A 24,331-nucleotide genomic window follows, 5' to 3' on the forward strand; every position below is an offset into this window, starting at 1 on the left:
GCACCAAAACAAAGAAGTGTGTTCAGTCTCCCCTGAGGGCTGCAGGCTTTGTTAGCCTGCATCATTAAGGAAGACTGACCCGACGTCGTAACATAATGAAATAAAGAGGTTGATTAAACACCTGGAGTTGAATCGATTTGTTGTCGAAGCAAGTTTGATAGAGTGTAATTTGAGATTATCAAATATTTCTCCATTCTGTGCACAGATCTATAGGATGTGAAGCTATCTGTGTCCATGAGGGTGGCAGTGGTTAGCACTGCTGCCTCACAGTGCCGGGGACGCGGGTTCAATTCCGGCCTTGGCCCACTGTCAGTTTAGAGTCTGGATAAGATGCTCTTTCATTAGAATAGGAATGGATGTGATGGGCTAAATGGCCTTATGCACAGTAGGAATTCTATGCATTCTATGTGATGCAAGAGGTGAATGGAATTCAGGCTTTGGCTGATAAGTGGAAGGTTACATTCACACCCACAAAAGTGCCAGGCAATGGCTATCCCTAACAATAGTGAAGCTAACTATCTCTCCTTGACATTTGGAGTTACAGAATTGTTCTGGTGTTGACAGTGGCTATTTGGCCCATTGTCTCATAATTTTTAGATTGAAAAAGTTTGTAAAAGTTTTGGAATTGGAAACTCTGCCCTCTTGTTTCAATGTAACAATCTTCAAGGTTTCCTTTTCTGTTATTTGTGAAATGCAATTTTCCCTTAGAACAAAGGAAGTCACAGCACAGGAACAGGCCCTTTGGCCCTTCAAGCCTGTACCGACCATGCTGCCCGACTTAACTAAAACCCCCTACCCTTCCGGGGACCATATCCCTCTATTCCTATCCTATTCATGTATTTGTCAAGAAGCCCCTTAAAAGTCACTACTGTACCCGCTTCCACTACCACCCCCCCCCCCCCCCCCCGCCCCGCCCACCCCCGAGAACGAGTTCCAGGCACCCACTACTCTCTGTCTAAAAACAAAACCTGCCTGGTACATCTCTTGTAAACCTTGCCCCTCACACATTTAACCTGTGCCCCCTAGTAATTGACTCTTCCACCCTGGGAAAAAGCTTCTATCCACTGTCCATGCCTCTCATAATCTTGTAGACTTCTATCAGGTCGCCCCTCAACCTCCGTCGCTCCAGTGAGAACAAACCAAGTTTCTCCAACCTCTCCTCATAGCTAATGCCCTCCATACCAGGCAACATCTTGGTAAATCTTTTCTGTACCCTCTCCAAAGCCTCCACATCCTTCTGGTAGTGTGGCGACCAGAATCGAACACTATATTCCAAGTGCCGATGAAGGTAAGCATGCCATATGCCTTCTTGACTACCTTCTCCACCTGCATTGCCACTTTCAGTGACCTGTGTACCTGTACAGCCAGATCCCTTTTCCTATCAATACTCTGAAGGGTTCTGCCATTTACTGGATATTTCCTATCTGTATTAGACCTTCCAAAATGCATTACCTCACATTTGTCTGGATTAAACTCCATCTGCCATCTCTCCACCCAAGTCTCCAACTGATCTATATCCTGCTGTATCCTCTGATGGTCCTCATCACTGTCCACAAATCCACCAACCTTTGTGTTGTCCACAAACTTACTAATCAATCCAATTACATTTTCCTCCAAATCATTGTTTGTAACAAATAGATATATAAATGTTAATTTCAATGTAGATTAGTGAAGAAAGAAGATGTGGTGTAATTTATTTTATCCCCTTTCAAAGGCACGTTTTTTCAGTTGAAAAGATCCACAGTGAAACTTGAAGTGATGAGAGAAAGAATTGTGTGTACAGATGTGTGTGTGTAAACTTCCTGTTAGTGAATGAGAAAAGGCTGTGTGAATGCTCTGTGTTGCTGTTCCTTCAGACCGGCTCCAAATGTGTTTTTCTGAAAATGGTTAGATCTAAAGAGGGAGAACAGTTTAAAGTTTTGAAACTGGGAGCTTGTTACCACTGCAATGAAACTCTGTTGAAACGGGTGAAACATGTGGATTTCTAATCCAGATACAAATTCACATCTGTCAGAGTGGGGTTTTTAAGCTTTGTCGGTGTAATTTCAAATTCAGGAGCTGAATTTAAGGTGATTGTTGGTGGATTATTCTTGTGTTTAAAATCTCCATAAAAACAACCCTGGGGAACATTTGGGACTTTATCTTCTAATCCACTTTGCTCCAAGGGTTTTATTCGGAAGTATCCAGTTTGAAATGGTGAATCCACAAGACTTGAAGAAATATCTTTGTTCTGCTGAAACCGCCATTACTCTGAGAACATTGTAACCCAGTCACTTTCTGAAATCGCGGTGACAGTGAATTCCTTCACCGAACGTGTTTTAATTTAGAATTAACGCATTCAGCTCCGAGCAGAATAAACCTTTTCTGTTGTTTTAATAACACACACACACACACAGGTAACAATTGTGTCCAATACTGCAAAGTGTAACAATATTTCCAACAGTGACAAGAATTGGAAACTTATCTGCAGCTCCAAATGTCAGATCGCGGTGACAGTTTGATACAAAGGCTCTGATATTTCAATAATGTTTGTTATTTCCCCAGACAGAGTGCTTGGGAATGGGAGATTTGACATAAACACACTCACCAATGAATAGCAGACATTAAAAGAAAAATCAGGAAAGGGCAGAAGATATTGGAATTCATGAGTTCAATACAGATGAGATTCGCTCCCGATTTCTCACACATTGCGGCGCGAGGCTGAATAAAATACTTGACTACATTTAAAACCTGTTTTGAACAAAATGAGCGAGCCCGCGGCGCAATCATCTGGGCTCTCGTCTCTGTGGCCTCACGGGAGAGGTTCACTCCAGCGAGAATCACAACGGGGCAAAACCCGATTGCCTCACTAGTGGATCCAGAGGCCACTGAAGCCACCGCGAGAAGTCGGGGGGGGGGGGGGGGCGGGGGGGAGTGCCTTGTGGGCAGTGCCAAGCCTGGTACTCTGTCAGTGTGAAGAGTGTGGAGCCGGATTTGTTGGGGGACCAAACCGTGGTGGGAATATCAGTGGTGATGGGAGGGGATGTGCCGCACACTCTGCATTTGCAATTTAGGGGGAGGTGGGGCGCTATTGCCACTCAGCATTTGCCATTGGTGAGGGGAAGCAGTGGGGCCTACTGCATTGCGATTGGGGGTGGGATGGGGGGGGGTTTGATCTGTCCGGGGGGGTGTGGCTCGATCCGTCGGGGCAGGTGGGGTGTCGCGGGGTCAATTGGTCTGGCCATCAGGGGTCGCATGAGGCCACAGACCGCCATGGCAGCTCGGGAGGTCCGTGTTTAGCCCATGGAGGTCTGGTGAAAGCAGCAGAGGCTGAGTGACAGGTTTCTCTGTTGCTCAGAGCAGAGGGACCTGCACATGCGCAATGGTGTCCTCTGCTGTTGTCAGGCCGCATTCTGGTGATTTAAGCCCTGCCCACTCCCCCTACAGGCAAGAAACAGATTAGGGGTTCTTTTCTGCTCCAACTGCATAAGATTACAGAATTGGATTCACCAAAAAGATGGATCAGAAACTCTCTCATTTTCATACTCTTTCTGGACTTAGAATATTTTTCACAAGATCGCCCTCTAGTGTCTGTGCAGAATAAACAGATCAGATCAGAATAGCTCAGAAAGTGCAGCTCCAGATATAGCAATTACTTCCAAACCACCATCACAGTTCCATTTAAACAGAATCACATTTGTGGAGCTTGAATCAGTCAGTCGCTGTCACCTTGATGAAATCACATCTTCCCTCATTCTCTCATCCTCTCCTGCTGCTGTTCTCGAGAACTGGTGTTCCTGGATTACAAACGCTGGAATGCACTGGAGATGAGAAAGAAATACATCACTATAGAGTGAGGCAAAGCCAGCAGAGCTGGAACCACCCACCCGCCCCCCCCCCCCCGCCAAGCCAAAACCCATCAGATCCATCCAACTCCCACATAAACCAGCAGCAAAATCCATCTGACCCCTCACGCCTCATAATGCAGAAACCTGGAAGAGATACAGAGAGAGGAATATTAGGAAAGAAAAGAGGGGGCACGACAAAATACTAGCAAGAAAAATCAAGGCACCTCCAAGGATGTCCGATCAGTCCCTGAAGAGAAAAGGATAAGGAAAGTAGAGCTTTTTGGAGACGAATAAAATAGTCTGTGCCCTAAATGATAAAAAAATAAATAGTCTGTGTGAGAGGGTGGAGAATGTGATGTATTTCAAAAGGATTAACAAGGCAAAGGGAATCCCCAATAAATGGGAGGATAATGAGTAATGTGGAGGAAGAGAGGGACCCAGGAGTGTATGTCCACAGACTGGGAAAGGTGTCAGGACAGGTTAATAAATGAGGTAAAGGTGGTATATAACATGCTTTCCTTTATTAGCCAAGGCACAGAGCAGAGTGGTTTTGCTAGAACTGTAAACACCAGATAGACGACAGCTGAAGCACTGCACACAGTCTGGTCAGCATATTACACAAAAGATGTGATTATACAATGTCGATGAATATGAGGTTATCCACTTTGGTCGCAATAATAGGAAGACAGATTATTATTTGAATGGGTGTAAATGGAAAGAGGTGGATACTCAGCGAGACCTTGATGTCCTAATGCATCAGTCGCTGAAAGTAAAGTACAGCAAGCAGTAAAGAAGGCAAATGGTCTGCTGGCCTTCAGAGCGAGAGGATTTGAACATAATAATAGGGATGTTTTACTGCAATTGTATAGGGCTTTAGTGAAGCCACCCCTGGAGTATTGTGTGCAGTTTTGGTATCCTTATCTGAGGAAGGATGTCCTTGCTATGGAAGGAGTACGATGAAGGTATACCAGGCTGGTTCCTGGGATGGCAGGACGAAGTCAGGTAGGATTATATTCACTGGCATTTAGAAGAGTGAGAGGGGATTGCAAAGAAACTTATAAAATTCTGACAGGATTAGAGCGGGTAGATTCAGAAAAAATGTTCCCAATGGAGGGGGAGTCTAGAATGAGGGGCCATTGTTTGTGTATAAAGGGTAAAACATTTAGAACTAAGGTGAGGGGAAATTTCTTCACCCAGAGGGTGGTGAATGTGTGGAATTCACTACCACAGAGTGTAGTTGAAGCAAAAACACTGTCTGATTTCAAGAAGAAATTAGATGTAGCTCTTGGGGCTAAAGAGATCAAGGGATATGTGAGGAAGGGTGGATCAGGATATTGAATTTGATGATTGGAACTGCTGCCCCACAGCGCCAGGGGCCCGGGATCGATTTCCAACTTGGGTCACTGTCTGTGAAGAATCTGCACGTTCTCCCCGTGTCTGCGTGGGTTTCCTCCGGATGCTCCGGTTTCCTCCCACACTCCCAAGGACGTGCTGGTTAGGTGTATTGGCCATGCTAAATTCTCCCTCAGTGTATCTGAACAGGTGCTGGAGTGTGACGACTAGGGGGTTTCCACAGTAACTTCACTGCAGTGTTAATGTAAGCCGACTTGTGACAATAATAAACAAACTTTGAAAAACTTTAAAACCAGAAGAAATGACGGAGCAGGTTTGAAGGGCCAAATAGCCTACTCCTGCTTCTGGTTTCTATGTACTGGAGAGAATGCAGAGGAGATTGTTTAATGTGGACAGGACTGGAGAATGTTCACTGTGAGGAAAGAGCGGATAGGCTGGAATAGGATTCTGTGGAATACAGGAGGCCGAGGGGAGATTTAATTGGGGTGGATATAATTATGAGGAGCCATGGTAAATAGAGATGACACATTTACCTGAGCAGAAGGGTCAAAAACCAGGGGACAAGATTTAAACTAATTGTTAGAATGATCAGCGGGAAGTGAGGAAAGAGATTTTCACCCAGAGGGTGGTAGGGACCCGGGACTCACTGTCTGAAAGGACTGTCTCACCACATTGAGTCAATTCTTGGATGTCGAGTTGAAAAGCTGTGATCTACAGAGCTGCAGACCGAGTACAGGAAGGTGAGATGAGGCTGGAGAGCTCTTCATTAACAGGCAGGGACATGATGGGCTGAATGGCCTCGCTCTCAAACATACATTTTCTATCATTCAACATTCCAACCACACACCACGAGCTAAACCCCTCAGAGCCCCAAACGCCAGCTAAACCCATCAGAGCCCCAAACGCCAGCTAAACCCCGAAGATCCACTCCGAACCCCAAACATCCAGTGAAAGAACAGACCCATCATGTGTCACAGAATCCCTACAGCACAGAAGGAGGCCATTCAGCCCATCGAACTTGAACCGACAACAATCCCAGCCAGGGCCTATCCCTGGAACCCCACATATTTATCCTGTTAATCCCCCTCACAGTAAGGGGTAATTTAGCTGTAAACAACACCAGATAGACGACAGCTGAAGCATTGCAAACAATCTGGTCAGCATATTACACAAAAGATGTGATTGTACTGGAGAGAATGAAGAGGAGATTGTTTAATGTGGAGAGCTCTCCATTATCAGGCAGGGATCCAATGGGCTGAATGGCCCACTCCGAAGCATAGGTTTTTTAACATTCAATGTTCCACCTATGAAACACTAACAAAACCCATGAGACCCCCAAACACCAGCTAAACCCATCAGACCCCCAAACACCAGCTAAACCCATCAGACCCCCAAACACCAGCTAAACCCATCAGACCCCCAAACACCAGCTAAACCCATCAGACCTCCAAACACCAGCTAAACCCATCAGAGCCCCAAACACCAGGAAAACCCATCAGACTCCCAAACACCAACTCAATTCATCATACCCCCAAACACCAGCTAAACCCATCAGACCCCCCAAAACACCAGCAAAGCTTATAAGTTCTACTCCACACCCCAAACATTCAGCAAATGATCAGACTCATCATAAAACACGACTAATATTAAATCCTGTGGGAGTGACAGACCCTAGTGGCCAACTTCAGGGAAAACACTGGGAATTCCGACTTCCTAAGGAAATTGAGCAGCTTAGCGGAGGCTGTCCAGGGTGACATGTTTCCGGATGTCTCGACACCTCAACACCCACAATGTCTCCACCCTCAGACTGTACAGGAGCAGCCGTCTCCAGAAGACCAGTCTCAAAGCTCAGTGTTGGATTGGATGAGCTGCACTTTAGTGACGATACAGCGAGAGACAGACACTGAGCTCACAGCCCACCCACCAGATTGTACAGTTAAATCTAGTGGGAATGTCACAGTTGGAAGGATCAGCTCCCAATATTTATCAACACAGTTCATACCTCAGGAACGCGTGGAGGAGCAGGATGAGGAATTCCTACCATCAGAAGCTGTTAAAGGAAGGAGAGATATTAAAAACTGTTCATTATCAGAGAGACAGAGACTGTGCACAAGATATAGATACAGAGAGAAAGAGACACACACACATACATACACACACCATTTGGTTGAGTATATTTGACACAGAATGAACAATGATTTACACATTACACAGAGATACAGATGATGTTTGATGATCAGCTTACTATTGGCAGGATTGTAGTCGCTCTTCCCTCTCCCTGTAAAACAAGGAATGTTCAGTGAGTGACAAGACTGAGAGAAAATCAGAGACAGAGGCTGGAACTCTCACTCGCACTGAGCCACTACAACACAATTCTGAACCCTCACTCCCACCACAACCCGAGACCCTCACTTTGCCCTTACCAGTGACCCTCTCTCTGTCCTTAGACCCTCACCTGAGACCCTCACTCCCACACTGACCTGAGCCCCTCACAGATACCCTGAGCTCCGCATCCAATCTGAGACTCTTCCCACAATTCTCAGACACTCCCTCTTTATCATGAGCCCCTTATCCTCCCGATCCCAACCCTGGGGCTCTCCCACCCACTCTGTTTCCCCCCCACAGCAACCCGAGACCCACAGCCTGAGCCCCCCCACCCTAGTATACTCTCCCACAATCCCTCCCCCCAGTGAGGAGCTGCTCTTTTCCCTCCAATTCCTACCTTTCTTGTAGATGACGACAGCCACAATGATGAGAGCGATGAGCACGAGGACCCCGACCACAATCCCGACAGTAACAGCAACCTGGGAGCGAGACTTTGGTTCTGTTAGAGAGAGAGAATCAGAGAGACTGAGTGAATCAGGGAGAGGGAAAAGTGAGAATCAGAGAGAGAGAATGTACAGAGTGGGAGAGAGAGAGGGAGCTGGCATCGAACAATGAGTGAGGGAGTGAATGAGAGATAGAGAAAGCTGAGAGAGAAAGAATGAGAGAGTGAATCAGAGTGAGAGAGAGAATCAGGAAACACAGGATATACGACACAGAAACTGGCCATTCGGCCCTTCCAGTTGATGCTGGTATTTATGTTCCACTTGAGCCTCCTCCCGTCATTCCTCATCTAATTCGACCATTTTAACTCTATTCCCTTCTCCCTCGTTTGCTCGTCTATCCTCCCCTTAAACTACACTGTTCAGTTCAGCCACTCCCTGTGGCAGCGAGCTCCACATTCTCATCACTCTTTGGGTGAAGAGGTTTCTCATGAATTCCCCATTGGGTTTCTTGTATTGATGGCCACTGGATATGCTCTTCCCACAAGAGGAACACTCTCGGTGTGTCCGCTCTATAAAAAACCTTTTAGAATTTTAAAGTCCTCGATTAGATCAACCCTCAGCCTTCTGTTTTCCCGAGAGCAGAGACCCAGCCGGTCAATCCTTTCCTGAGATTTCCACCCACTCATTTCTGGAATCATCTCTGTAAATCTTCTCGACACTCTCTCCCCTGACTCGATATCCTTTGTGTGAAATGGTGACCGGAACTGCACACGGTCTTTAAATGTGGTCGAACCAAGGTTTGGCAATAACGTCCCTGCTTTACAATTCTATCCCTTGAGAAGTAAAACCTGGTTTTCAATTGTATTTTGTTTATTGTCGAACCTGTAACTCTATGTTTACTGATTGGTGTATTTGTACATCAAGATCCCTTTCTTCCTCAACCCTCCCTATTCATCGTTAACTGAAAAATACCTCACGTTTATCTGTGCTGAACTTTATTCACCAACTATTTGTTCAAGTTTATTCATGTCCTTTTAATTTATTCCAGTTCTCCTCAATATCAAATAATTCCCCCAATTTGGTGTTATCTGCAAATTAAGAAATGGTGTTTTTGATTCCAATATCCAAGTTATGGAGTGTAAGTTGTGAATAGCAGTGATCCCAACACTGATCCTTGTGGAATGATGGAGGAACCCAGCACATCAGTGCAAAAGATAAAGCCAACGTATTCACAGCAATCTCCAGCCTGAAGTGCCGAGTGGATGATCCATCTCGGCCTCCTCCAGTGGTCCCCAGCATCACAGAAACCAGTCTCCAGATCATTCGATTCACTTCACGTGATATCAAGAAACGGTTGGAGGCACTGGATACTGCAAAGGCAATGGGCCCTGATAACATTCCACCAATAGTACTGAAGACTTGTGCTCCAGAACTTGCCACTCCCCAAGCCAAGCTCTTCCAGTACAGTTACAACACTGGCATCTACCCAACAATGTGGAAAATTGCCCAGTTCTGCCCTGCACACAAAAAGCAGGGCAAATCCAACCCGGCCAGTTACCACCCAATCAGTCTACTATAGATCACCAGTAAAGTGATGGAAGGGGTCATCGACAGTGCTATCATGCAGCACCTGCTCAGCGACGCCCAGTTTAGGTTTCGCCAGGGTCACTCAGCTCCTGACCTCATTGCAGCCTTGGTTCAAACATGGACAAAAGAGCTGAATTCCAGAGGTGAGGTGAGAGTGACAGCCCTTGGCATCAAGTCCACATTTAATCGAGTGTGGATCAAGGAGCCCTCGCGAAACTGGAATTAATGGGTATCAGGGGCCAACTCTCCGCTGGTTGGAGTCAGACCTGGTACATAGGAAGATGGTTGTGGTTGTGGAGGGTCAGTCACCTCAGCTCCACGACATCTCTGCAGGAGTCCCTCAGGATAGTGTCCTCGGCCCAACAATCTTCAGCTGCTTCATCAATGACCTTCCCTCCATCATAAGGTCGGAAGTGGGGATGTTCGCCGATGATCGCACAATGTTCAGCACCATTCACGACTCCTCAGATACTGAAGCAGTCCATGTTCAAATGCAACAAGATCTGGACAATATCCAGGCTTGGGCTGACAAGTGGCAAATAACATTCGCACCACACAAATGCCAGGCAATGACCATCACCATTAAGAGACACTCTAACCACCGCCCATTAACATTCAGTGGTGTAACCATCACTGAATCCCCCATTGTCAACATCCTTGGGGTTACCATTGACCAGAAACTCAACTGGACTCACCACATAAACACAGTGGCTGCAAGACAGGTCAGAGGCTAGGAATACTGTGGCGAGTAACTCACCTCCTGACTCCCCAGAACCTATTCACCATTTACAAGGCACAAGTCAGGAGTGTGATGGAATACTCCCCACTTGCCTGGATAGGTGCAGCTCCAACAACACTCAAGAAGCTTGACACCATCCAGGACAAAGCAGCCCGCTTGATTGCCACCACATCGACAAATATTCAATCCGTCTACCACCGGTGCTCAGTAGCAGCAGTGTGTACTATCTACAAGATGCACTGCAGCAATTCACTGGAGATCCTTAGACAACATCTTCCAAACACATGATCACTTCCATCTAGAAGGACAAGGACAGCAGATAAATGGGAAGATCACCACCTGCAAGTTCCCCTCCAAGCCACTCACCATCCTGACTTGCAAATATATCACCGTTCCTTCGAGGTCACTGGGTCAAAATCCCAGATTTCCCTCCCTAACAGCATTGTCACCACCACCTTCTCAAGGGCAACTAGGGATGGACAATAAATGCTGGTCAGCCAGCGACACCCATGTCCCACGAATGAATTAAAAAAAACATTTTCCACTTTCTGTAACTCTGAAACACCCTTTACTCACACTCTCTGCTTTCTGTCCCAAAGTCAATGAGTGATCCATTCTGTCACTCATCCCCTAACTCCACATGCTTTCACCTTGTCAATCAGTCCATCACGAACCCCCTTTTCTCTTACATTTGAAAAATTATATGATATTATATCTATTACATTACCATCGTCTATTCCCTCTGTTACATCCTCAAAAAATCCACTAATTGGAGTAAAACAAGAATTTCCATTTCAAAATCCATGCTGAATATTCATTGTTATTGTATTTGATTCTAGATTTTCATGAATTGTTTCCAATAGAAGGAATTCCATTATTTTTCTGAATATTGATCTTAATCTGACAGAAGTAAACTTCCAGGATGCACTGGGTCCTGTCCCACTGTAATATTTGATTTATTATTGTCACATGTATTGGTACAAAGTGAAAAGTATTGTTTCTTGGATATACTGGGCCCTGTCGATCCTCTAATATAGTAAGGAGTCTAACAACACCAGGTTAAAGTCCAACAGGTTTATTTGGTCGCAAACGCCACTGGCTTTCGGAGCGCTGCTCCTTCATCAGATGGAGTGGAAATCTGCTCTCAAACAGGGCACAGAGACACAAAATCGAGTTACAGAATACTGATTAGAATGCGAATTTCTACAGCCAACCAGGTCTTAAAGATACAATGTGAGTGGAGGGGGCATGAAGCACAGGTTAAAGAGATGTGTATTGTCTTCAGACAGGACAGCCAGTGAGATTCTGCAAGTCCAGCAGGCAAGCTGTGGGGTTACAAATACTGTGACATAAACCCAACATCCCGGTTTAGGCCGTCCTCACGTGTGCGGAACTTGGCTATCAGTTTCTGCTCAGCGACTCTGTGCTGTTGTGTGTTGTGAAGGCCGCCTTGGAGAACACTTACCCGAAGATCAGAGGCTGAATGCCCGTGACCACTGAAGTGCTCCCCCACAGGAAGAGAACAGTCTTGCCTCGTGATTGTCGAGCAGTGTTCATTCATCCGTTGTCGTAGCGTCTGCATGGTTTCCCCAATGTACCATGCCTCGGGACATCCTTTCCTGCAGCGTATCAGGAAGACAACATTGGCCGAGTTGCAAGAGTAGGTGCCGTGTGCCTGGTAGATGGTGTTCTCACGTGAGATGATGGCATCCGTGTCGATGATCCGGCACGTCTTGCAGAGGTTGCTGTGGCAGGGCTGTGTGGTGTCGTGGTCACTGTTCTCCTGAAGGCAGGGTAGTTTGCTGCAGACAATGGTCTGTTTGAGGTTGTGCGGTTGTATGAAGGCAAGAAGTGGGGGTGTGGGGATGGCCTTGGCGAGATGTTCGTCTTCATCGATGACATGTTGAAGGCTCCGGAGGAGATGCCGTAGCTTCTCCGCTCCAGGGAAGTACTGGACGACGAAGGGTACTCTGTCCACCGTGTCCCGTGTTTGTCTTCTGAGGAGGTCGGTGCGGTTTTTGGCTGTGGTGCGTCGGAACTGTCGATCGATGAGTTGAGCGCTATATCCTGTTCTTATGGGGGCATCTTTCAGCATCTGGAGGTGTCTGTTGAGATCCTCCAGTAATATCCCAGGATACACCAGGCCCTGTAAGATTGCAATAGCTCAGGATACACTAGGATTTCTCCTATTATAATATCCCAGGATACACTGCATTCCGTATTACTGCAGTATCCCAGGATACACTAGGTCCTGTCAGGCTGTAATATCCCAGAAACACTGGGCCCCACCAGACTGTAATATCCCAGAACACCCCAGGTCCAGACTTACTCTAATGTCCAATGATACACCAGGCCCTATGCTACTGTAATGTCATATGATACACTATATCATGTCATACTGTAATATCCCAGGATTCACCAGGCCCTGTTATACTGTAATGTCCCAGGATACACAAACACCAGTCATACTTTAATATCCCAGGATACTCTGGGCTCTGTCATACTGTAATCCCAGGATACACTGCTGCCCGTGCAAAATATCCCAAAATGCACTGGATCTTGTCGTACAATAATATCTCTGGACACACTGGGCTCTGTCATACTCTAATATTCCAAGTAAACCAGGCCCTTGTGGACAGTAACATCCGAGGATACACATGGCCTTGTCCCGACTGTAATATCGCAGGATACACTGGGCCCTGACCAACTAAAGGATCTCATGATACACAGCGCCCTGTCCCATTGTAATGTCCAATAACGCAATGGGTCCTGTACGCCCAGTTATTTCCCAGGATGCACCGGGCCCTGTTGTGCACCGGGTCCTGGAATATCCCAGAAGACACTGGATCCAGTTGCTCTGTAATACAGCAGGATACAGTGGGGTATGTATCATGTCAAATCCATGGACACTCAATTATTTCCCTCTAATGGTGGTGCCATGATATATAACGCATTGAAGGTTAATATTTATTTCCCTCTCTCTATAACTCGGGCCTCAGGCTGTCCTGGGCTGACAGCTCAGCACTGACCCTCACTCCTGTGATCCTGGTCTGAGGCTGGGTCCTCTCTCACAGTGAGAAACAGTCTTACCATAAATCACCACCAGTGTCTCCTTCATCCCGCTGTGTTCCACCCGACAGGAATACTCGGCCTGATCCTCTGGATCAAACCCTACCCATTTCCGGATCTGGTAGGTGCTGTCGTGATTGGGTAAAATCCCACTGGACAGAGTCTCATCAATCACGACTCCGTCTCTCCACAGATTCACCTCGATGTCTTGAGGATAAAATCCGGTGACGGCACAGGACAGCCGGTTAGAATCACCCAGACGGGTAAAGGACACGACGGGGGCAACTGAGAGAGAAAGAAAGAGGAGTCAGTACAGGAACCTCGAGATAGAGAGTCCTGGCATCACCCTCTTCACCGACTCTCACTCCCCCCTCACTCACCGACTCTCACTCCCCCCTCACTCACAGACTCTCACTCCCCCCTCACTCACAGACTCTCACTCCCCCCTCACTCACCGACTCTCACTCCCCCCCTCACTCACCGACTCTCACTCCTCCCTCACTCACCGACTCTCACTCCCCCCTCACTCACCGACTCTCACTCCCCCCTCACTCACCGACTCTCACTCCCCCCTCACTCACCGACTCTCACTCCCACCTCACTCACCGACTCTCACTCCCCCCTCACTCACCGACTCTCACTCACCCCTCACTCACCGATTCTCACTCCCCCCTCACTCACCGACTCTCACTCCCCCCTCACTCCCCCCTCACTCACCGACTCTCACTCCCCCCTCACTCACCGACTCTCACTCCCCCCTCACTCACCGACTCTCACTCCCCCCTCACTCACCGACTCTCACTCCCCCTCACTCACTGACTCTCACTCCTTCCTCACTCGCCGACTCTCACTCCTCCCTCACTCCCTCCTCACTCACCGACTCTTACCGACTCTCACTCCTCCTCACTCACTGACTCTCACTCCTTCCTCACTCGCCGACTCTCACTCCTCCCTCACTCCCTCCTCACTCACCGACTCTTACCGACTCTCACTCCCCCCTCACTCACCGACTCTCAATCTCCCCATACTCACCGACTCTCACTTCCCCCTCACTCACCGACTCTGAATCTCCCCTCACTCACCGATTCTCACTCCCCCCTCACTCACCGACTCTCACTCCCCCCTCACTCACCGACTCACTCCCCCCTCACTCACCGACTCTCACTCCCCCCTCACTCACCGACTCTCACTCCCCCCTCACTCACCGACTCTCACTCCCCCCTCACTCACCGACTCTCACTCCCCCCTCACTCACCGACTCTCACTCCCCCCTCACTCACCGACTCTCACTCCCACCTCACTCACCGACTCTCACTCCCCCCTCACTCACCGACTCTCACTCACCCCTCACTCACCGACTCTCACTCACCCCTCACTCACCGACTCTCACTCACCCCTCACTCACCGACTCTCACTCCCCCCTCACTCACCGACTCTCACTCCCCCCTCACTCACCGACTCTCACTCCCCCCTCACTCACCGACTCTCACTCCCCCCTCACTCACCGACTCTCACTCCCCCCCTCACTCACCGACTCTCACTCCCCCCTCACTCACCGACTCTCACTCCCCCCTCACTCACCGACTCTCAATTCTCTCTGTCCGTACTCCAGGTATTTCCTCAGCCACTCGATACACTCCACCTCCAGGTAATGTTTCCATCGCTGATTGTCGACTGTGCTCCTGTACAACCTGTTTTTGATGATCTCTCCCCAGGGCACCGGGGTCACCCACACCATGTGATCCTTGTCGAAGCTGAGAAAATCATGTCCGTCCCATCCCCTCTGGCTGAATCCACTCGTGGTCCCATCATCCCTCAGGTCACAGCCAGTCATCAGCTGGTAAACATGGATCCCTGTGGATCAGAAACACAAACAGCCAATCAGACACAGTCCCAATGGGCGATCCCACCTGCACAGCCAATCAGAACCAGTCTTACTGAACGAGCTCATCCAACCAGCCAATCAACATCAACTACTCGCCCCCCCCCCCCCCCCACCCCCCACCTCACAGACTCTCGGTTCCTGATCCACTCTGGTTTTCCCCTCATTCCCACCTGGATCCCCGGGTGCTGGGAGAGTGAGCACTCACCTCCTGTCTGGTTGGCGTGGGACATGAGGAGCGGAATAGCACGTTTCAAATTCATCTCCTGCTCCTGTGCGAGATCCTTCTTCCGCTCCCAGGCTGCCGGACCCTCGCTCTCCACCATCCACTGCTCCCGGGGGATCAGCTCCCTCCGATCGCTGTCGTACAAAACAAACTGGACACCGTCCACATAACCGACACCCACAAACTCCGGGAAACCCGGGATCGGAGTCATTCTCGTGAGGGAATGCCGGAGAGAGTGAGAGCCTGAAATAGAGAGAGAGAGAATTCAGGATAGACACCCTAAAAACACCAACACCCTCACACACACACACACACACAGATCAGGGCATGAACCCCAAAACACTGATTCCAAACCGAGAGCAAGACCTCCACCCAGCCTGACATTGCCCCTCTCACACCCCATCACTCACTGACCCAGGGTTAATGCCCCAGTACCCAGCCTGGCATTGCCCCTCTCACACCCCATCACTCACTGACCCAGGGTTCATGCCCCAGTACCCAGCCTGGCATTGCCCCTCTCACACCCCATCACTCACTGACCCAGGGTTAATGCCCCAGTACCCAGTCTGACATTGCCCCTCTCACACCCCATCACTCACTGACCCAGGGTTAATGCCCCAGTACCCAGCCTGGCATTGCCCCTCTCACACCCCATCACTCACCTGCAGACACCTCTCCACACAGAAGGACCAGCCCTATCAGTCCAATCATTGCTGCTTCCCTCATGTTGGGGGAAACATTTGGAGGAAACTCTTTTTCAAAGAAAGGCCATTTTCTCAACTTACTCCTTCTGTCTTTCCCTGTTCACACTGAGCCTCAATCTGATTGGACACAAAATAGGATTTAAACCAATCAGAATAAAGAGATTCAGTGAGTCATCAGTCTCCGGCAGAATAGTAACAAACAGGTTGAGAAACTGCCTCCATGTTGAGAACTGTCCAATCAGATAAACTCTGGGGGATAAAAACCCCTTTCATTTAACCTCCTTTTATTATTCTGGTGATCGGAACCCTCTCCAAGACCAATCTCCCCTTCCTGAGGTGCGGTGTCCAGAACTGAACACAGTTACTCCAGACAGGCTCTGAACAAAGACTCTGTGAAACTGAAGCTTCACTTCCATCACTTTGTCTCCCATCCAGACACAATCAATGTTCCATTAGACAGGTTGGTGAAATGGGCAGACACAGGGCAGGTGAAATACAATCCAGTGAAGTATTTGAAGTGATGCAGTTTGAACAGAAGAATGTACAGAGGTAATGTAAACTGAATGGTACAGTTATAAAGAGATTGCAAGAACAGAGAGACCTGAGTGAGTATGAGGCTGGCAGGAAGGTGTGATGAGACTGTGAAAGAAGCATATGGACCCCATTGCTTTATAAATAGAGGCACAGAGTACAAAAGCAAGGAGGTCACGCTGAACATTGATAAAATATTGATTAGATCCCAGCTGGAGAATTGACCCCACCTCTGGTCATAGTGTTTTAGGAAGAATATCAAGGTATTCGAGAGGGTGCAGAGGAGATTTGCTGGAATATTGTTGGAGATAAAGGACTTCTGAATGACACTGGGACAATTCAATGTGTTGGGAAACGCATATCTTTCATAAATCATGGAAAGACATTGCATTGCCCAGATCGTGGATGCTGACCTGGAGTTTATTTCTATAAATAGGACCATAACTTCACCTTGGACTGGGAGCCAGCCTGCTTTCACCTGACCTGTATGGTACTTGAGGAAGAGATGTTTGCTAGTTTTGAACTGGAATCACTTTAATTGATGGGGAATAAAACTGAAAAGCAAAGGCTAGTGATGTTGTGGAAATCGAATTACAGGGACAAACTTTAAGTTTTGAACCTGTTGGTTTTGAACTCAGTCTCTTTGGGGAATGGGTTCGTGGTGAACCGCAGATGGTTACCACGATGGGTACTGAACCGTAGATGGTTAGCACTATGGGTACTTGTACATATGTTACTGTTGTTACTGTTGGGGTTAGGGTTGGGGTGTTCTACCTGTTGGTATTGTTCTGTGGTACACTCCGGTAGGAGTATAAAGGTCACTGCACTGCCGAGTGACCCTTAGTCTGGGATTGTATTGTTATGCAGTATGCTCCATTCTTGTTACTAATAAAAGCCTTTATTTCCCGGGTACGATCCAGCCTCCCGAGTGATTTAATCGCGCATCAATTTTATTAGTAACAAGTTTTGGTTGAAAAAAAAACATGGAGCAAATGTTAAAACCCGATCGGCTTACCTTAGATCCGCGTGCAGCTGGAGCGTCGAACACTTTCGACCATTGGTTGAAGTGTTTCCAAGATTATATCGACGCCTCAACAGCCATTCAAAACGACGCCGATAGATTGCGGGTCCTCCACGCAAGGGTAAGCGACACTGTGTATGCAACAATCCGCGATGCCCAAGACTACAAAGGGGCCATCAAACTACTTAAGAAACTGTACAACAAACCACCAAACGAGATTCATGCTCGACACCTACTAGCCACTCGACGGCGGCAGCCCTGCGAAACGACGGGACAGTACCTGCGCGAACTTCAGCAGCTAGCCAGAGCCTGCAATTGCAAGCCAGTGTCGGCGACCCAGTATACAAATGATTTGATCCGAGATGCGTTCGTGGCGGGAATCGACTCATCCTATATTCGCCTGCGGCTGCTAGAGCAAGGTAACTTAGACCTCGCTAAGACGGCGGAATTGGCTGATGCGATGGAAACGGCCTCCAGAAGTCTTGAAACTTACCCCACCGACCACGTGGGAACATCGTGGCAAGTACAGCCACCGACTCAACTCTACCCAGCGGCTCCTAGGAACTGCGCGATCGTGCTTTCAACCTCGGACCTGACAGCGGCGGTGGCTCCAGGAGGCCCGCGGTGCTATTTCTGTGGATTGGCAAAGCACTCTCGTCAGCGATGTCCAGCCAGAACGGTCTTTTGCTCCGTGTGTGGGAAGAAAGGGTACTATGCTAAAGTGTGCCGAGCTAAACCACCCTCGAAGCCAAGCAGTGTGGCGTGTGACTCTCCTGGATCTGTCTCCTTGTCTCCGGCTTCGTCGAGGTCTTCCACCACGTGCGCTTCACGAGCGCCACCATTCCTGAGGACGACGACGCAAGACACGTGCGACCTGCGAGTGCCGCCACTTTCAACGCCATCGACCACGTGCAATCCATGGCGGCACCGACTGCAGACGACCAGCAGGGGTCATCATCATCAACCATCTCAGCTGCCTGCAGTTGCACTCAAGATTCAATGGTGGCGTCAATCATCCTGGACCAGGCCAAGCCTCACAGACTCGACAAGTCCATGACGGACATAGAGGTAAACGGACGCCTAATACATTGTCTGTTTGACAGCGGGAGCACGGAGAGTTTCATTCATCCTGACACCGTGAAACGGTGTGGTCTCCGTGTACAGACTGTCAGACAGACAATTTCTATGGCGTCGAGGTCCCGATCTGTTACCGTTCTTGGGAGCTGCGTGGTAAACCTTACAGTGCGGGGCACAGTTTATGAGAACTTCAGGCTCCTCGTGTTACCGCACCTTTGCACTCCGATACTCCTGGGACTAGACTTATGGTCCACCTGAGGAGTGTGACCCTGCAGCACGCTGGGCCACTCCCTCCACTTTCAGTGGGAGAACAGCAGCCTCCAAATTGCCCAGCGCGCTCCACGTGCAGTCTCTCGACACTCAGAATCACCCCGCCATCTTTATTTGAGAATCTCGTGCAAGCCCATCGCAACTAAGAGCAGGCGTTACAGCGCTGAGGATCGGATCTTTATTCGATCTGAGGTTCAGCGGCTCCTCAGGGAAGGGATCATTCAACCTAGCACTAGCCCATGGAGAGCACAAGTCGTGGTGGTTAAAACTGGAGACAAGCCCCAGATGGTCATAGACTATAGTCAGACCATTAATAGGTACACACAGCTGGACGCGTACCCTCTCCCGCGCATATCTGACATGGTCAACCAGATTGCGCAAGACCGGGTGTTCTCCACCATCGACTTGAAGTCAGCCTATCACCAGCTCCCCATTCGCACAGAGGACCGAAAATATACGGCCTTTGAGGCGGATGGTCGTCTCTACCACTTCTTAAGGGTCCCCTTTGGCGTCACGAATGGGGTCTCGGTCTTCCAGCGTGCAATGGACCGAATGGTGGACCAAAACGGGCTACGGGCTACCTTCCCGTACCTGGACAACGTCACTATCTGCGGCCATGACCAGCAGGACCACGATGCTAACCTCCTAAAGTTTTTACGCACTGCGTCTCGCCTGAATCTGACCTATAACAGGGAGAAGTGTGTATTCAGCAAGCGCCGCCTAGCAATTCTCGGATACGTGGTGGAAAATGGGGTCCTTGGCCCTGATCCAGACCGTATGCGTCCCCTCCTTGAACTTCCCCTACCCACTCGCGTCAAAGCACTGAGAAGATGCTTAGGCTTCTTTTCGTATTACGCACAGTGGGTTCCCAATTATGCGGACAAAGCCCGTCCGCTCATAAAGTCTACCTCTTTTCCCCTGGCAGCAGAGGCTCACTTAGCCTTTGAAGGGATAAAAGCTGACATCGCGAAAGCCACGATGCACGCTGTCGATGAGTCCATCCCTTTTCCAGGTGGAGAGTGATGCATCTGATTTCGCCCTGGCCGCCACACTTAACCAGGCGGGCAGGCCTGTCGCCTTTTTCTCTCGCACCCTCCAACGCCCTGAAATTCGGCACTCCGCTGTGGAAAAAGAGGCTCAGGCCATTGTGGAGGCCGTCCGGCATTGGCGCCATTACTTGGCTGGAAAACGATTCACCCTGCTCACGGACCAGCGGTCCGTGGCATTCATGTTCAACAACACGTTAAGGGGTAAGATCAAAAATGATAAAATCTTGAGGTGGAGAATCGAACTCTCCACCTACAACTATGATATCATGTACCGTCCGGGGAAGCTCAATGAGCCCTCAGATGCCCTGTCGCGTGGAACATGTGCCAGTGTGCAGGAGGACCGGCGACAGGCCCTCCACAATGATCTCTGCCATCCGGGGATCACTCGGCTCTTCCATTTTGTAAAGGCCCGGAATATACCCTACTCCGTAGAGGATGTCAGGTCGATAACTCGAAGCTGCCAGGTATGTGCTGAATGCAAGCCGCACTTCTACCGACCTGACAGGGCACACCTCATTAAAGCCACTCGCCCGTTTGAAAGACTGAGTGTTGATTTCAAGGGCCCCCTTCCTTCGACAGATCGGAATGTGTACTTCCTCAACGTGGTTGACGAGTACTCCCGATTCCCTTTTGCCATTCCCTGTTCAGACATGACCGCTGCCACAGTTATCAAAGCATTGCGGGATCTTTTCACCCTGTTTGGTTACCCCAGTTATATCCACAGTGATAGGGGTTCGTCGTTTATGAGTGACGACTTGAGGCAATACCTGCTCTCAAAAGGGATTGCCTCAAGTAGGACTACGAGTTACAACCCCAGGGGTAACGGGCAGGTCGAAAGAGAAAACGCTACAGTCTGGAAGGCTGTCTTACTGGCGTTGAGGTCTAAGGGTCTTCCAGTCTCCCATTGGCAAGAGGTACTTTCTGATGCGCTCCATTCAATCCGGTCCCTCCTGTGTACGGCAACCAACGTTACCCCACATGAGCGGATGTTTACCTTCCCTAGGAAGTCTTCCTCTGGGACCTCACTGCCGTCTTGGTTGACGTACTCAGGACCTGTCCTCCTGCGGCGGCATATTAGGACCCGCAAGTCCGACCCTTTGGTTGAACAGGTCCATCTCCTCCACGCCAACCCTCAATATGCCTATGTAGCATATCCTGACGGGCGAGAGGACACAGTCTCTATTCGAGATCTGGCGCCTGCAGGGGACCTGGAAACCCCCGTCGCTCCCGCACCCCTGGTTAGGGACCCCTTGCCCTTTATCTCCCCTCCTGACACGGCGCGGGCAGTATCGGGACCACCACTTAATCTTCTTACTCCCGTGTACAGCTTGCCTGAGTCTAGGAGATTGTCGCCACCTCGGGGCGTTCCTGAGTCCAGGAGATTGTCGCCACCTCGTGGTCCACCCCGTCGTGAGGAACTGGAGGAGTCACTGGACACCGCCTTGGAGAGAGGGTCATCACGGTCACCAGAACCGGCGCTACCGCCAGTGTTGAGGAGGTCGCAGAGACGGTGCGGCCCTCCGATATGATTGAACTTGTGAATATATGGACAGTTCGTACTTTTTTTTTGCCCCACCGGCCTTTGTTTTAAAGGAGGGGTGAATGTGGTGAACCATAGATGGTTACCACTATGGGTACTGAACCATAGATGGTTAGCACTATGGGCACTTGTACATATGTTACTGTTGTTACTGTTGGGGTTAGGGTTGGGGTGTTCTACCTGTTGGTATTGTTCTGTGGTACACTCCGGTTGGCTCCGCCTACCTGTAGGAGTATAAAGGTCACTGCACTGCCGAGTGACCCTTAGTCTGGGATTGTATTGTTATGCAGTATGCTACATTCTTGTTACTAATAAAAGCTTTTATTTCCCGGGTACGATCCAGCCTCCCGCGTGATTTAATCGCGCATCAGGTTTGAGAAATTGATATCACCCGATCTGATTCGCTCTCCATCTTGCCTCAAATTGTGTCTGGTTCACAACCTGCTGCCAGAGAATCCTCATCTGAGTGTAACCTGTCTGCATTTTGGACCTGCAAAGCTGGAACAGGAAGAATTGGTCCAGATCCATATTCTCCTCCATGCCAAAGCTCTGTTGGTGTGAGACTCCAGACATCCACTGGTCTTCACATGAGGGAACACCAGCTCAACAGCATTGAACCCCTTCAAACTTTATCCTTTATTTTAAAAAGCCTATTCTCTAAAGTGCATCTCTGCATTGACACCCTGCTCAGGAGTTGGGGTAATATTTTTACATGAACAGAGGACTGGTTAACAGACAGGAGACAGAGATTAGACATAGATTTTCGAGTTGACCAGCTGTGACCAGTGGAGTGTCACTGGGATCAGTGCTGGGACTTCAGTCATTTCCAATCTACATTCATGACTCACACCAAGAAGCTGAGTGTAATGTATCTAAATTTGCAACAGCTACAAAGCCAGGTGGAAATGCAAACTGTGGAGGACATAGAGAAGCTGCAAAGAGATGTGGACAACTTAAGTGAAGGTGCAAGGTGGCAGATAGCATGTAACGTGAGCCAGTATGGGGTTACACTGCATCTCAACACAATATGGCCTTCTGCGCATTCACACTGGTCCGTACAGATATCACTCTGCTGAACCCAGCCTACCAGAAGGCCTTTAAATTGGAACATGTCCATCCTTAAATAACAGCATCCCACTTTGTTATACTGTACAAGAGAGAAATAAAAAGAGGGCAGAGTAAGAGACAGAGTCGGAGTGAATTGTGGCTCTGAGACACAGATGGTCAAAACCAAGTATTGGTTCCAGGAAACCCTGTAAAGTCTCTTTTTTACCGAGAAAACTTCCATCAAAGGGACAGAATCTTAATGATATTATATCAGAGACAGGCACAGTATTAATCTCACACTCAGCCTCTCTTACCTGTTGTAATCTCTGCAGATTTCAAACAAAATTGCTTTGTGAAATAAATGATTGTGTGTAAGAATATTTCTGAGACCAGGCCACATTTATTTACTGATTAATTCAGATGTAATGAAGTCAGACAGTTTTGTCTGTGGGCTCAGTGAATGCACATTGCACAATGATTGTGTCTTGGAGGTGAAATGTGGCTTCCTGTTTCACATGGTGGGAAAGCATTACAACCGCTCATATGTGGCAGAGAGCAGAGCTGTGGGGCTATTCAACTTTGCGAGCAAGGATAGAAAACTAGAACTTTTTTTTTAATGAGAGATTTGTGTGCACTCTCCAAGGAACACAAAAAATCCATGAGGTAGAAATCATAGAATCCCAACGGTGCAGAAGGAGGCCATTCAGCCCATCGAATCTGCACCCAACTCTCCGCCAGAGCATCTTACACAGGCCCTATTCCCGTAACCCAGCTAATCCCTCTAACCTACTCATCTTTGAACACTAAGTGGCAATTTAGCATGGCCAATCAACCTGTCAGAGGAAACCGGAGATCTTGGAGGAAACCCACACCGGCACAGGGAAAACATGCAAACTCCATACGGACAGTCCGTATTCCAAAGCCGGAATTGAACCCGAGTCCCTGGTTTGTGAGGCAGCAATACTAATCACTGTGCCACGTGACTTCCCGTCAGAAATCAATCAGGAAAGCAAATGGTGCCGACATCTTTATCTCAAAGAGATTAGAGAACAGAACAAAAAATTCTTGCTACAAATTTAAAGACCCATTGCTGAAACTGCAATTCTGTGTAGAATTTTCCTGGCATTTGTACAGAGAAGGTTTAACTGGCTGATTCTTGGAATAATTGGGATTTGTTTTATGAGGAAAGGTTGAGCAGGTTGGGGATTTATTCATTGGAGTTTAGAAAAATTAGAGTTATCTCACTGAAACAGGTTAGATTCTGTTGGGCTTCATTGGTAAAATACTGAAAGATTCTTTCTGTTGGTGAGCAATAAAACATGAGGGCAAAGCCTCAGGGTAAAAGGTGAATCATTTAAGATGAGGAGAAATTTCTTCACTCAAAGGGTTGTGAATCTTTGTGATTTGCAACCCCAGAAAATTAAGGCTGAATCCTTACTGAAGATATTGAAGATAAATAGATTTGTGGTGTCTCAGCGAATGGAGGTTTACAGAGAGTAGGAGTGAAAGTCAAGATGAGGCAGAAGATCAGCTATGATTGTGTTAAAACTCGGGACAGGTTCAAGAGGTTGAATGGACTATTTTGCTGTTATCTCTCATGTTCTCTGCTTACTTATGGTTAATATCTAACCCCAGCAATCC

At 48.4% G+C, this 24,331-nt stretch overlaps 1 protein-coding gene across 2 annotated transcripts; it reads right to left on the minus strand.

The window, feature by feature from the left end:
• Nucleotides 1–2,320: 2,320 nt before the first annotated feature.
• On the minus strand, nt 2,321–16,274 carry LOC144496942 (class I histocompatibility antigen, F10 alpha chain-like). 2 transcript variants are annotated; one of them, XM_078217566.1, is made up of 8 exons: nt 16,114–16,274; nt 15,434–15,694; nt 14,925–15,197; nt 13,365–13,628; nt 7,903–8,004; nt 7,426–7,458; nt 7,183–7,230; nt 2,321–3,800 (listed from the first exon to the last, which is right to left on the minus strand). In XM_078217566.1, exons 1-7 carry the CDS (start codon nt 16,175–16,177, stop codon nt 7,184–7,186), a joined length of 1,044 nt encoding a protein of 347 aa, XP_078073692.1. In that variant the 5' UTR covers nt 16,178–16,274; the 3' UTR covers nt 2,321–3,800; nt 7,183. The 2 variants fall into 2 exon arrangements, with proteins under 2 accessions (XP_078073692.1, XP_078073693.1); XM_078217567.1 differs by lacking the exons at nt 2,321–3,800; nt 7,183–7,230; nt 7,426–7,458; nt 7,903–8,004 and adding an exon at nt 9,734–12,420.
• Nucleotides 16,275–24,331: the final 8,057 nt, after the last annotated feature.

Source organism: Mustelus asterias, chromosome 8 (genome assembly GCF_964213995.1).
Source record: "Mustelus asterias chromosome 8, sMusAst1.hap1.1, whole genome shotgun sequence".
NCBI classification, from domain to species: domain Eukaryota; kingdom Metazoa; phylum Chordata; class Chondrichthyes; order Carcharhiniformes; family Triakidae; genus Mustelus; species Mustelus asterias.